Source organism: Belonocnema kinseyi, chromosome 3, assembly GCF_010883055.1.
Source record: "Belonocnema kinseyi isolate 2016_QV_RU_SX_M_011 chromosome 3, B_treatae_v1, whole genome shotgun sequence".
Lineage (NCBI taxonomy): Eukaryota > Metazoa > Arthropoda > Insecta > Hymenoptera > Cynipidae > Belonocnema > Belonocnema kinseyi.
In genome coordinates this window covers 122089247-122103168 of record NC_046659.1, presented here as the reverse complement: position 1 = coordinate 122103168, position 13922 = coordinate 122089247, and the positions used below count along the sequence as shown (strand labels likewise).

The 13922-nt window shown below is 25.8% G+C and overlaps 1 protein-coding gene across 5 annotated transcripts in view; it reads left to right on the top strand.

Moving 5' to 3' along the window:
* The first annotated feature begins 272 nt into the window (after positions 1–272).
* Positions 273–13922, top strand: part of LOC117169006 (phenoloxidase 1) — a 42837-nt gene continuing 29187 nt past the window's right edge. The window contains exons 1-5 of one of the 5 annotated variants that reach the window (XM_033355051.1): positions 273–413; positions 5051–5420; positions 5511–5714; positions 5873–6009; positions 8965–9157. In XM_033355051.1, coding sequence (XP_033210942.1) covers positions 5669–5714; positions 5873–6009; positions 8965–9157 — 376 coding nt within the window. In that variant the 5' untranslated portion in view covers positions 273–413; positions 5051–5420; positions 5511–5668. Of the gene's footprint in view, positions 414–5050; positions 5421–5490; positions 5762–5872; positions 6010–8964; positions 9158–13922 lie in introns of those variants that run through there. The other 4 variants (XM_033355049.1, XM_033355052.1, XM_033355050.1 and 1 more) reach the window with 4 other exon arrangements.

The following is a 13922-nucleotide window of genomic DNA, read 5'->3' as shown; positions in this document are numbered from 1 at the left end:
TTATGTTTTTAAAGAGTTTTTCGAAATTTAACTTTCAAACCATTATTAGAGTACAATATTCTCTATTCCAATTTATAATTCTATTGAACCACACTGCGGATTTTTCCAGTACCGCCCACTTTGAAATATTTGTTTTCGGGATATCCCCAGGATTCGATCTTATACATTAAAATCAATTTCATAGCAGTCATAAGAAAGCGTGAGTGCGAGTCCGACTGTGAATTTGGCCTTACTGTATATAAGAAATTTCCGGTTTTACGGGACTCATTCGTGTTCGAGGTTTCATGCATGCAAATATAGAAAATAAAAGTGCAAACGTCTCAAGTTTTTCTGAACAAAATTTGTTTTTAGATTTTTTCCAAACAATGGGACCTTTCGTGTTGCTACTGACGCTCTAATTTTTGGAATTTCAGGTAAACAAATATAGAAATTTCGTTTCTTTCTAAAAAATTTCAGAGATCTTTTAACAGGGTGGCCATTATAATCGAGGAATAAAATATCTGGTCACTAGCCAGTTCAAAACTTTTTTAAATTATTAAAACTTTTTAATTAAACACTTTAAATTAAATTCCTTTAAATTATAAAATAATTCTTTTAAACATTTTTAAATTGTACACTCTAAAGCAAAAAATTAATTAAAAAATTTGTAAATTTTTAATATGATATAATGTCAAACAATTTTAAATTAAATAAATTAGAGATTAAAATTTTTCCATTAACTAAACACTTTTTATAATAGAAGCTAAATTATTTTTTTCAAGTTGTTACAAATGAAAAACTGTTTAATTATTTTTATTTACAATTTAGAACTTGTTTTTAAATCTCTTTAAATATTCGTTCAGAATTATTTCGTTTTGTATAAAAAATCATTCAAAACTTTCCCAGGTAAAAGATCGACATTTAATTTAAAAAGCTTTAAAAATCTTTATTTTCTTAACCATTTTTTTTTAATTCCTAATAATTTTAAATAGTTTTTGAAAATTTTCAAAAACCTCTATATATCTTTATAAAAATTGCCATAAAATCTCGCAGACTATTTTTTGCCAACGTTAGAAATCTTTTAAAATATTATCTTAGAATGAAATTTGCAAACAGATATAACATTTGAAAATGTTTAAAAATCTTCTAATTTTTTTATTCCTAACCTTCAAAAATCTACATTTTGTCAAAATTTTTTAAAATCTTTTCAACTTCTCGATTATTTCTCAATACTTTCAAAACTTGTAGCTATCTAATAATTAAACTTACTCGATTAAAAAAATGAATAATTTTTCAACTGTTATTTATGCATAAAAATTCAACAATTCAAATCACGAATCAAAATTTGTTTTATTAAAATTAAATTGAATTAAATTAAAATTGTAAGGTTCAAAGTTTAAATTTAACACCGTGAAATTTTATTGATTAAAGGGACAAAAAATTATTTATTAACTTTTTTTCTCCAACATAAAGCTTACATCTCTTATTATTTCTAGAAAAAAGCCGGCTGAAATTAGTTATTGTGCAAGTAATTTTTTTTAAGAAACTAGATGCTTTTAGAAAACTCACATTTGTAATTGGGCCATCTGAACTTTTGACTTCAATTTTTCCTGCATGATCAAGTACCTTTTGTTGATTTTTGTAGGATTAAAGGAATATATTATATTTTCCTTTGATATATGTATTGTTTTTGTTGTTGTTGAAAATTTAATTAATACGTCTCAGGAATTATTAAAGTTTAATTAAAAATCTGGCTAATTGTAAGTGTTATATACAATTTTTTTCACTGTGATACGAAAATCCATCAACAGTTCGAGTTTAGTTGAAGAAGTTAATGAATCTCGTTTTTGCAATAAAAATTTAAGTGATAATAATGATTTGTAAAGGAAGACATAATGTATAAGTACAATTATAAAAATAAATAATTTATTCAATTTAGAAATTAAACGATTTAAAATATGAATGTTTTTCAATGTCACTGTACGTTTGATACCAAATTCAATTTTTAATTTTTAATTTTGATCAATACTCTTATAAGTGACAACATTGTAAAACCAAAAATAAATTATGAGAATCAATGTATGTTTTATTAACACTTATCAAAGTACAACCTTGTAATTTAATATTTTTATGTTTTCAAAATACTAAAAATTTGATTTCTAATTGCAATGCAAATCCGATTTTGAAAACCTGTAAAATTTTAATCTTGAAAGGTCTTTGTCGGTTTCCTCGATGTTTAATAGCTCGAAAGCATATTTTGTTTTAATTTTAACTAAGTATTAAACTCCTTATCGCAATCCACAGTGAAGCATACTCAAATTTAGGTCAGTGCAACTTTGAGAATGTCAACTTACACATTGATTTTTTCGAACCTGTATAACTTGTTTTACTCAAACTTTTTTTACTTAAATTCAGCAGCATTTCAGCTTGCGGGTAGGCTTTTGTTTCATCCTTAAATGGTAATTATTATTTTATAAAATGCTTATTATTTCCCGTGAAAAATGACCAGTTTGTTGGTTATATAGATCCATACTGTCACTCTTAAATACTGTCCGGGATTCTATTACTTTTTTTTAAAATAAATTTAATATTTAAATCGCTTAGTAATTGTAAGCAAAATCGTATCCTGGACCAAAAACGTACATTTCAATAATGAATCAGATATTTCACTCTACACAAAATTATTATTATTATTCAACAATTATTTATAAATAAAAAATTATTGCGTTGTAGTGGTTGTCTACAAACAAATTTTTTAACCAAGTTCAGTTGAGTTCTTAAACAAAAAAATAAATTCTACACAAAAGAAGTAATGTTTGGCATTTTGAAGAAACAAGATTAAAATCTTAAATCAAAATAAAGAAAACAAAATGAATCTTCTACTAAGAAAAATAACTTTTCTATCATTGAGGATTAATTTTCAATCGCAAAGCACGAATTTTCGAACAAAAAGGATGAGTAAAAAACTATTCGAATTTAAAACCTACAAAGATGAACTTTAAACAAGATAGTAATTTTTAATCAAAGGAGACTTTTAAATAGAAAAAACTAATTTTATACCATTCAAATTAAATCTAAAAAGAAGACATTTTAACCAAATAGTTTAGTCCACTGCGAAAAAGATGACTATGCATTTTTTATGAAAAATGTTCTACCGAATAGCTGAACTTCTTGCCAAAAAGATGGCCTTTATGAAGAGATAAATTTGAAATAAATAGGTGTTTTCTGCAAAACAATTGAAATTCAAACCCCAAAATAAATTTTTGTAACAAAAAAGTTAATTTTCAACAAGATAGTTTTATTCACAACAAAATTGTTGTATTTTCAAGCCAAAAAGGCTAATATTCTACAAAACAATTGACTTTGCAATAAAAAAAAAATAATTCTAAACGAGAAATGTAATAGTTGATATTTTAAATAAGAAAAGATTTTTATTTGATATAAAAAGCAGCTAAATTCAATCCAAGAAGACGAATTTTTGGCTAAATAGAAACTGGTTAAATTATCCACTATAAAGATGAATTCCAAACACGAGTGTAGTTGACGATAATTCAACCAAGAATGATTTTGATATTTATTAAAATAAGTTAAATTCAATAAAAATATGAATTTTTAACAAAATAGTTAAATTTTAAACCAAAAAGATGAATTTTAGAAAAGTTTTTGAATCATTTAAATCAAAATGTAGATTTTTCAAGCTTTCGAACAAAAAATTTAGAAGCCTAAAAGTATTTTTAAGTGTTCAAAATAATAAAAATATTATATAAAAGTTCCTAGAAAACTAAAATATGTACAATTTTTAATTTCAACAGAATATTTCAAAAGATTTTCAAAAATGAGTCTGGAAGATTTTAGGAAAATTTGTCTAATTATCCCGGAATTTCGAAAGATGGTAAGAAATTTCGAGTTTCAAGATAATAAAATTTTTTTATGATATTCCTGGACAAGTTTAAATGAATATTTTAAACAAATTTTTAAATTAATATTTAAAAAGATATAAAAAAATTACAGTAAGACCCTTCAATAGCCCTCCCTTCTATAGCCCTTTCGAGAATGGACGCCGTACCTCACGTAGGTGTAACAGGAGCTGCGCGGGATATGAAGTTTTCATTCAAGCGAGCACCCAGGCATAAACGAACGAAAGCGCAAATGGGCTATAATGAGTCCGTTTCCACCTACCGTAACCCCCAACATTGTCGCTATAGAAGAGTTTCAATTCATATATAATTATATAATTTCAGACAAGGTTAAACTTCTAGATTCATTCTTCGATTTATAGTATTGAAAATTATGTATCGTGCATTTCTATTTTTTTAAATGTTTGAACTGTAAAATGTATGTATTAAAAAATTTTGCACTTTTGCATTTTAACGACTGTTAATTACAAAAATTTCAATTGAAAAGTGTTAAAAGTTGCTATTTTATATACATGGATTATGAGGCGATTGAATCGAAAATTTTTAAGCTTAAATTTGGTATTTCGAATGAATATTTAAAATAAATAGTATTCCACTTTGAGTGTTCTAATTTGCAGTTAAGTTTTTATAACTTCAGATGAACAAATTTTTATCTACTAGAGTTTGAATCTTTTAATTTCAGTGAGCGACTGTAATTATTGCTTAAAAGATAAATTTTTATTTTGTAGCCAAAAAGATGTTCTTTTTTCATCCTTACAAATATTAAGAAAAAAAGAACTTCAGATTTAAGTTTTTTTTTTCATTATTCAACAAAAATGATTTCTAATAGTATTTTGATATTTTACCATACTATTAATGTTTTAACAAAGAAGCTTTTTTGCAATAGCGATCGTAGATCCATCCTAATTTAAAATTATCTTATTCCAATATTCCTGTAGATTCTTGTAGTTATAACTTATTGTAGGAAATTAGGACTTCAATGAAATACAGGAATTTGCAAAAAATACAAAGAAAGAACAAAATTCGTCTTAATAATAGAAAAGAGTGGTTCTTTTCTGTAATTTTGGTTTAAATTTATTACATTTATTTATCGATTTCTGTAAAAATAGTTTAAAGCATTTTGTATTTTTTTTTTGCAAAAATTTCTTCACAAGGGGATCTCCTTACCGGGTTAACAATCATAGTTTATGGACGACCACTTACGAGGGGCTACCCACAAAACAATCGTAGATTTCTGCGCGGAAAATCTTAAGAAAATTCTTAGAGGAACTCTTGGAAATCTCTTAGCAATCCAGAATTCGTGCTAAATAATGGAAATCTTTTGCTAAGTTTGAGCAGATATGAGATGGTGTAGACCAAAAGCCGCCGAGCTTAGCTGAGTCTGTAGAATCCCATGTGAGTTCTGATCGCGAGCAGAGTCGGAAGTCTCGGAACTCCCGGAAATCTCAATGAAATCTTGGAAGTCTCTACACAAATTTAATACACATAACTGCATTCACAGTTTTAAGATTTCCAGATTTCGTAGTGAGTAGCCCCTCGGCTCCTTATCTCATTATTTATTTTAAAGAAAGATAAAAAGTATTTAAAATTTTAGAAGTGCTGCGGTTGAAAAAGTCGTAGTATAAAAAAACATCCGTTGCTGCTATTAAAGGTTGGCGTAAGTCTGGCTAAAGAAAAAGAAGACAATAGCCGGAATTTGTGGAGAGTGTTTGTCTCCGTTGGAGCTTTATCGAGAAACCACTGTATCCTGTAAACTCCCTTATAAATTCGAAATGAAACCCTGGCCTCTACCATTACTTGTTCTGGTATCTATAGGAGGTACGTGCAATTCTTCTCTACATCCTTATCCAAACGATTTTCTCCAGGTGCTGTATTTTGCTTATTAAATTTTCAAATCCTCAATTCTTGATTTCCGCATTCAAGTTTCCTTAGTTCATTCGTTCTGCATCGACATATCAAACTCTTGAAATATTTAGCTGCCGTGAGAAACAAATCGATCTACACTATGGCTGATAATTCCTCAATTCTCTACCTTTTCGATCGACCTGCTGAACCTGTTTACGTCCCGAAAGGGGAGCAAAGGGTGGCTTTTGAAATACCAGCTAATTACTTGGTAAGTACTTCTACTTTTAAATCTGACTTCTGACTAATGTCATTTCTTTCTATAACTTAATGCAAAGTAGGTGGATAATGAGATTGCTGTAAGTAAACACATTTCGTTTGTTTATCGGGGAATCACGAGGTCTGGAAGAAAAAGATTAAAATCGGTTTGTAATTTAAATTAAAAAAGTCATGCATTTTAAATATCTGTTGAACTATATGAGAAAAAGTGATCACTTCAAATAAAATTGTCTTTTTAATGGAGGATACATTTAAATATTTATAACTTTATCAAATATTTATGCCACAAAGTTTCCAGTTCTTTTCTTATACTACATTTAAAGCACATTAATTTAAGTTTTATTAAGTTCGAAATTAAAGGTTACAAATTTTCTGCTGTTTTAGCATTGGAAAAAAAGTATGGGATTTTCGAAAATCTCATTCTTATGGAAACTGAAATTTCAAGGGAAGTTTTTAATTTTCTTTCTTATACTAAGTCTGAATAAGATAAAATCAGTTTTGGTTTAGTTAAAAATTTAAGATTTAAGATTTGCCGGTGTTTTAACATTCCAAAAAAAGAGACTGTGGGATTTTCAAAATTTCCACTCTTATGGAAATTAAACTTTCAAAGAAAGTTTCCAATTGTTTTCCCTATATTAAATTAAAAACAGATAAGGTCAAGTTTTATTTAGTCAAAATATAAGCATCACATTTTTCTTTGTTTTAGGATTGTCAGAAAGTCTATAATTGGATTTTTAAGATTTTCATTTCTACAGAAAATATATTTTCAAAGAATGTTTACGATATTTTGATTTGTACTAGATTTCAATCAGAATAATTTTAGCTTTATTTAGTTCAAAATTAAGGATTACACATTTTTTGTTTTGTTTTTGAAATGAAGAAAAAAGTGCGGGGGTTTTAAAATTGAAAATTTGTATATAAATTATAATTTCAAAGAATTTTTTTCAATCCTTTTCTTCATACTAAATTAAAATCAGTTTACGTCAAGTTATAGTTAGATAAAATATCAAAATTAAAGATTACAAATTTTCTCTTGTTTTTACACTGCAAAAAAAGAAGCATCGTGTTTTCAAAATTTGAATTTAATAGGTCTTAAAAATTTGAATAAAAGTTACAAATATTTTCCTTATACTAAATTAAATATCATAAATTTTATTTTATTTTTCATTGTAAAAAAATATTATAGGGTTTTCAAAATTCTTATTCTAAGAGGAACTGACATTTCAGAACACGTTTTAAATTTTTTCCCATATAATAAATATTAATCAGATTAAGTCAAGTTTTTATTTAGATTGAAATAAGAGATTACAATTTTTTTTAAAATATTGTAATAAAAAGAAAATGGGGTTTTCCAAATTCTCATTCTTATAAAAACTAAAATTTCAAACTAATTTTTTTGATTTTTTTTCCTTGCAGTTAATATAAATCTGATAACAAATTGTATTTAATTCAAAATTAAAAATAGAAAGTTTTTTGATGTACCGTTGCATAAAAAAGAGTGTAATTGGATTTAAAAATTCTGATTCTTATAGGGAATAAAATGTCAAAAAATATTTAAAATTTTTAACTTTATACTAAATTGAAATCATATTAAGGCAAGATTTATCCAGTTCAAAATAAAAGATTATAATTTTGCTATTCTTTGATGATCGCAACAAAAAAGGAGGTTTAAAAATCATCATATTTATAGAAATTAGAATTTCAAAGAAAGTTTCTAATTTTTGCCTTAGAGGAAATTTAAATCCGATAAATTCAAGTTCTATTTCACTTATAATTAAAGAGTACCAATTTTAGATTGTTTTAGTATTGCTAGAAATTTAGGGTTTAAAAATTCTAACGTTTATAGTAACTAAAATTTTGAAAAAGTTCTAAGTCTATTACTATATAATAAAGAATCATGAAAACTAAAATAATTTTTAAAATTATGAAAGTTACGCTATATTAAATTTTGGGGTTAGATGTTTTGGAAATATAGATATTTCTGAAACTGATAATTGCATTTTGATGAAACCTTGAGTTAATAGATGCGAAATTATATACCTTGACAATATAATACTCAAAAAATAAATTTTATATTCTTGCCCCTCAAAAAATTTAAGCTATTTTTAATTCAATTTTTTGTGAATTTATTTCCTTCTATTTTTGTAAAATCAGGATATAAAAGTGCCTTTTGAATTCACCTTTCATTTAAAGAAATTAATTACGGATTATTTATTTTCCATGGATAATTTGGTATTAAAATTACTTGACTTTATTGATAAAGTGATACTTAATTATGAAAATATCTTTTTTGATATTGTTTTTTGATTTTGTAAACAAATTCACTGTGTGAATAATTAATAGAAAAAACGATCTAGTTTTATCTTTAAATCTCCACAATGTGAAATGGATGGACCCCTTGCACTTACTAAAAATGTTTTTGATTGAATATTGTAAGCTATTTCAAAGTGGAAAATGTGTTATAATATGTGAATAAACATTTACATATCTAATTAAGAATTTGATTTTATCATTAAAATTTTCATAACTATTTTCTTATCATTATAGAATAATGGGTTTAGATACATGAAACTTGTTTTTAGGGGGCGTGTAAGGTGTAATGTATTAATTTATTATTAATTTCTTGAAGCCATTTTATTGTACTGAAAATGTTTCTTAAAATAATTGGTAGCATAATGTATTATGCAAATCTAGTTAGGTTGTAAACCAATTTCCTTTTTTAAAAAATGCTTGATTCCTCGTGAAGTTTTTCTCAAAAACTTACAACACTTGCTTTTTTTAATTGCAATAAATCTTTGCAAATTTTAAAACACTGATTTTTGCTTAGTAACATTGTTAAGAGAAAATAAAATAACTAGTAGTTTAAACCGTTTAAATCATTTTTACAGCTAACAAATTATACAAATAAATTTTAATACAAAATGAAATGTATTGAAAAATTTGTTAGCCTGACAGATACCGAAGCGTTGCAACAGAAGTTTTGACTCGGTACAATGATGATACGAAGATGAAGGTGCAAGTGAAGTCAATCTCCATTCCAGATTTGAGTGTACCTATGCAATTAGGTCGCCGGGAAGCATTTTCGCTCTTCATACCACTCCATCGCAAATTGGCCGCGAGGCTAATTGACATATTTATAAGTACGTAATCCTTCACACTTATTGGATTTCCACATTTATACTGCATGTCATTCCATTAGTCGTATCATAATGAAAATATTATCATCTGAAATGGTTAGAAAAAATATTCATATATTATTCATTGTAAAATAGGGCTAAGAAACTAATTTTTGTCATATTTTACGAGGGCTTAATCCATTCTAATCATCATAAATCCTTGTAATCCTCTAACGAAAAAATCAATGGAAAAAATAGTTGATTAAGAATCCAGTGACTTTGTACTCTTGTCTTAGATATGAGAGAACTTTTATTAACAGCCTTCCGTAATCAAAATGATTAATCATTATCTGAAAAGCATGTAATATTTAAAACGATTTTTTTAATACAGTGATAGAAAACCTGTTTAGAAAACATTGAAAATTTAAAATGCATAGGTTTCATTATCTCAGCAGAGCTCTGAAAAATAAGCAGTCGCTGACAATTCAAAACATATGATTTCTCAAGAAAAAAAGTTATTTATGAAATTATTCATATATAAATCTGTATTTCGCGTATTTCACTTCGCTTACTAACTGACTGAGCTATCGAACCACTTGGATCTTGGTAAAAAAATCTCGGTCAAACAGTTCGAGGCAACGTCCTATCAAGTGAGCCACAACCATCTTCACACTACAAGTTGTTGAGCTCAATGTTTCTTTGAAGTAAGCATTTTTCTAATGATTATTAAGTAGTTCTCAGACAAACTGAGAAAGTTCGAGAGACTTTAATAAAACGTTTTTTGTTTCAAAAGAATTGAGAATTGAATTTTACTTACTTCAAAAAAGACACGATCTTATTTTTTCCTGAAATGCTTTAAAAGTTTCCAAACTAACCAAAAATAATAAACAATAAAGATAAATCAAGTAACAAATGTTTTAATAACCTTGATGACAAAAAACGATTTTTTACTATACAAAAACTTGCCTAAAACTCGTAGTTTTCAAATTATTCAATTCTTTTATATTATCTTCTTACTTAGTTTTTAATGCGAAATAACACTTTTTGAATGATAATTAAACATACGATACACAAAAAATTGACTTTTACTTATTTGGGAAGGAGCTCAAGACTCTTCTTCGTCCTTGCATTCTTAATTTCTTTATTCTACAAATTCGTAATTGTCAATTATTCACTCATTTGTTAAAGATTTCCCGCTTGAAGAATATTTGCAACCTAGCAATTACTCTTGAAGAAAATAAAAGCCCAAGCGATGACTCTAGGTAAACATCGCAAGAGACGCATACCGGACGAACCGCACAAAGTGCGTGGTGATGCGGGAAACGTTCACTGCGCATGTATAGTTTTCAGTGACTGTCGACGGAATTCTATAGTTTTGTATTTAATTCCTCGATTATTCCTTTTCTTAATCCTTTTGTACAAATAAAACAAAAAGTAGTTAAAAAAATGTTTATTATTTATTATAAAGGATCGCTTGATTTTTAAAATACTTTTTCATGCGAATGATTAAACTGTTTGCAGTGACTAATTATAAATAATTTACGTTTCTTCCAAAATCTAATCAAATTTGCAGAAATCTCATAAACTTGTTTCTCTATCCAAGTGTCATAGAATAGTCACTTTAAATTTAAGCGATTGTTTTTTTTGTAGGATTTCAAAGTAACTTGAAAAAAATATATAACGTGTAAAATGTCCTTTTCAGTCGATTTTTGAGTCGACTTTTTTGTGAAAATCACTGACATTTAATGAATTATACTAATTAATTTGTCACCATTGAGAGAGGTATTCGACATCGGATTGTCTAAAGTCTGAAAATGGATTTTTAATCTTTTTTCAACGCTCGACTTTTTCTGCAACAATGAATCTAAAATAGGAACAAAGTGTATTTAATAACGTTTTATTCGTTTGAGATTCCTTTAATTAATTTAAACTAAATTTCACACTTTGAAATATTTTAGTACTGCCCATTATATTTCTGACATGGAAATCGTAACGAGTTAATTAGATATGATTCAGAAATAATAAGCAATTACCTGAATTCTCAAAAGAGACCATTTTAATGAATCTAAGTATATGGATGAGAATTTCGTGTATTCATTTCAAATTTCATACCAAAATCTATATTTAGGAAAAGGACATTTCTGAATTGACTAATTTCAAATTGTAATTTTACCCCTGAGGGAAATGTCTTTTCAGAATAACATAAAATAAACTAAAATAAAAAACAAAACATAAAAATGGTAGTTTTTTGTAATTATTTTCTATCACTTATCAAATTTAATTAAAGCATCCGAATAATATATAATTTTATTATAATTAATTACGAATAACTAATTTGTTACCAACCATTTTATTGTTATAAACAATGAAAGGAGGTAGCTAATATTCAAATATTGAAAAATATAATAAATAGCGAAGTGTCGCGTCGTCGAGAAATTCGGAACCACTAGACGCATCAACTAAATTATATTTCTCATTGTTGTTAACAAATTAAGTACACAAATTAGCTGAATAAGCAGTTTTCAATAGTTTTAGGTAATTTTCTTCAAAAATGCTTTTTTTGGCTTGCTAGCGATGATTTAGTTAAGCAGATTGTCATTTAGTGATAAATTTGATTGTTATAAACAAATTGAATAAACTGATTTGCAGTTTAAGGAATTTTTAAAAGTTCCTGGTACTTTATTTTGAACGTGCTTTGCTTATTACTTTTCTCTGTAACATGCCTTTTTGGATATGCTCGTTATAATTCGTTACAAAGAATTTATTTATGCAATTTGTTTATAAAAATCACAATTATCTTTAAAGAAAAATATGTTTTCCTAAATTATTACTCGTAAACCACACAAAGATGTTTGAAAAAAATACCTTATACTGTTATGAATTCCTTAAACTGCGAATTCGTTGATGCCATTTGTTAATAAAAATAAGAAATATAATTTATTATATTTTTTAATGAAGAATCATTACTTAAAATTAAAGTAAAGACACAATTTATTTTATCAATATCAAAGACCAATAAAAATGTTTACCTGCTGTTCATAACAATAAAATTATTATTATCAAACAATGATTAATTCATAATTATAATAATTCTTGTTTTGCAAATTTTTAGTTATGGATTGCTTATCAATATTGCTTATTTTAAGTATCTTACGTTTTATTATTGCATTCGTATTTTAAGATCAACCATTTAATCAAACTCTATGCTTAAATAAACAAACAAACATTTTTTTTTCAAATTTGACACAAAACAAATTTCTTAAAATTTGTTTAGCTTTAATTTTAAAAAACTTTAAACTTTCAGAATTTTAGTCTAAGTCTGACTTTTTTATGGTATTTTTTATTGTTAAAACAATTTTTATTTGTTTAAGAAATTTATTATCTTATAATATCGTGAATTTATGGTAATCTTTAAATGCTATAGCCTAATTTATAAGTCTGATAGTACATATTCTTGTTGTATATTCATTATTTAAACAATTGAGAATTATTTAATTTATTTGACAGGAGCAAATAAGAGAAACATTTTAAAAAATTTCAATGTGTTTCTTAACTTTCTCTTAATTTTTAGAATTTTTACTCTACAACTAATTGTTAAAACAATATGTAAATGTTTCAAACAATAACTGTGCTATAATATCGAAAATTAATAGTATTTCTTAAATGCTATGTCCTCAATAACAAATGTGAACACCTATTTCTAAAAATATTCGTAATTGCAATTACTTTAAAAGGAAATATTTAAATAAATAAAAACAATTACAATTAAAGGATATGTTCAGAAAAAGATGTTCACATTTATTAATTAGACCATGGCAATATTAAAAGATAATTCATTGTTTAAACAAATTAATTTTTTTGAACAAATAATAATTAAATTGGAAAAAAAAGGATTTAGGCTAAAATTGTCAAGCTTATTAAGAAATTAGTAAAAAATTCAGATGTCTAGCATTTTCGAACCATAAGTTAGATATAACCAAAAATAAATATTTTAAATAATAAAAAAGCAATGTGAATGAATTTTCATTTTTATTGCTTGCGTTTTCCAATTTCATTAAATATACTAATTTATTCATAAAATACCCTTTTTTTGCGATATTCAATGAAACTAAAACCCTAACGCAAATAAAAATTGTTTAAACGATATAAAATCAATTTAAAAATACATTAAATCTTGTAATTTATTCTTGCATAAATATCTACGAAGAAAAATAGTTTAAAGTCATAATGAAGTTACTTATATTATCTTTATTAATATAGTTCGTAAAATACTTGTTAAACTTGCATGAGGTGTTTTTTGTGGCACAGTAAAAAGGGCTCAGCGAGATTGAAATAAAAAAATAATGATGAATTTGTATTCCTTAAAGATTTTATTAAAATCATGAAAGATTGCTTATGAGCAGTTTCATGTCAAATCGACTAAGAAATTTTAGTTACTTTTAATAATTTTTATGAAAATTGTAGTACCTGTTTTCTTAGCTGTTGAAAAAAACCTAAAATAATGTTTAAAAAATTCAAAAAACTTACGAGATTCGTGGTTTTAATTATCTTAAGGTGTATTTGGTTTAATTTTTTGTAATAAAACACAGATTGAAAAAAATCAAAATTGTCTTGGATTCTTTAAAAGCAAATTTTTAAAGTGGATTTCTAAAAAAAATTCAGTTTTTATTTTTATTATTTTTTTTTTTTTTGAGCATACGAATAGAATATTAGTATGTTGTTCGTATATTGTTTGAATGTTCTTTTTGACATCGTATCCATCGTTTTTGTGTAGTTTTTAATTATTTTT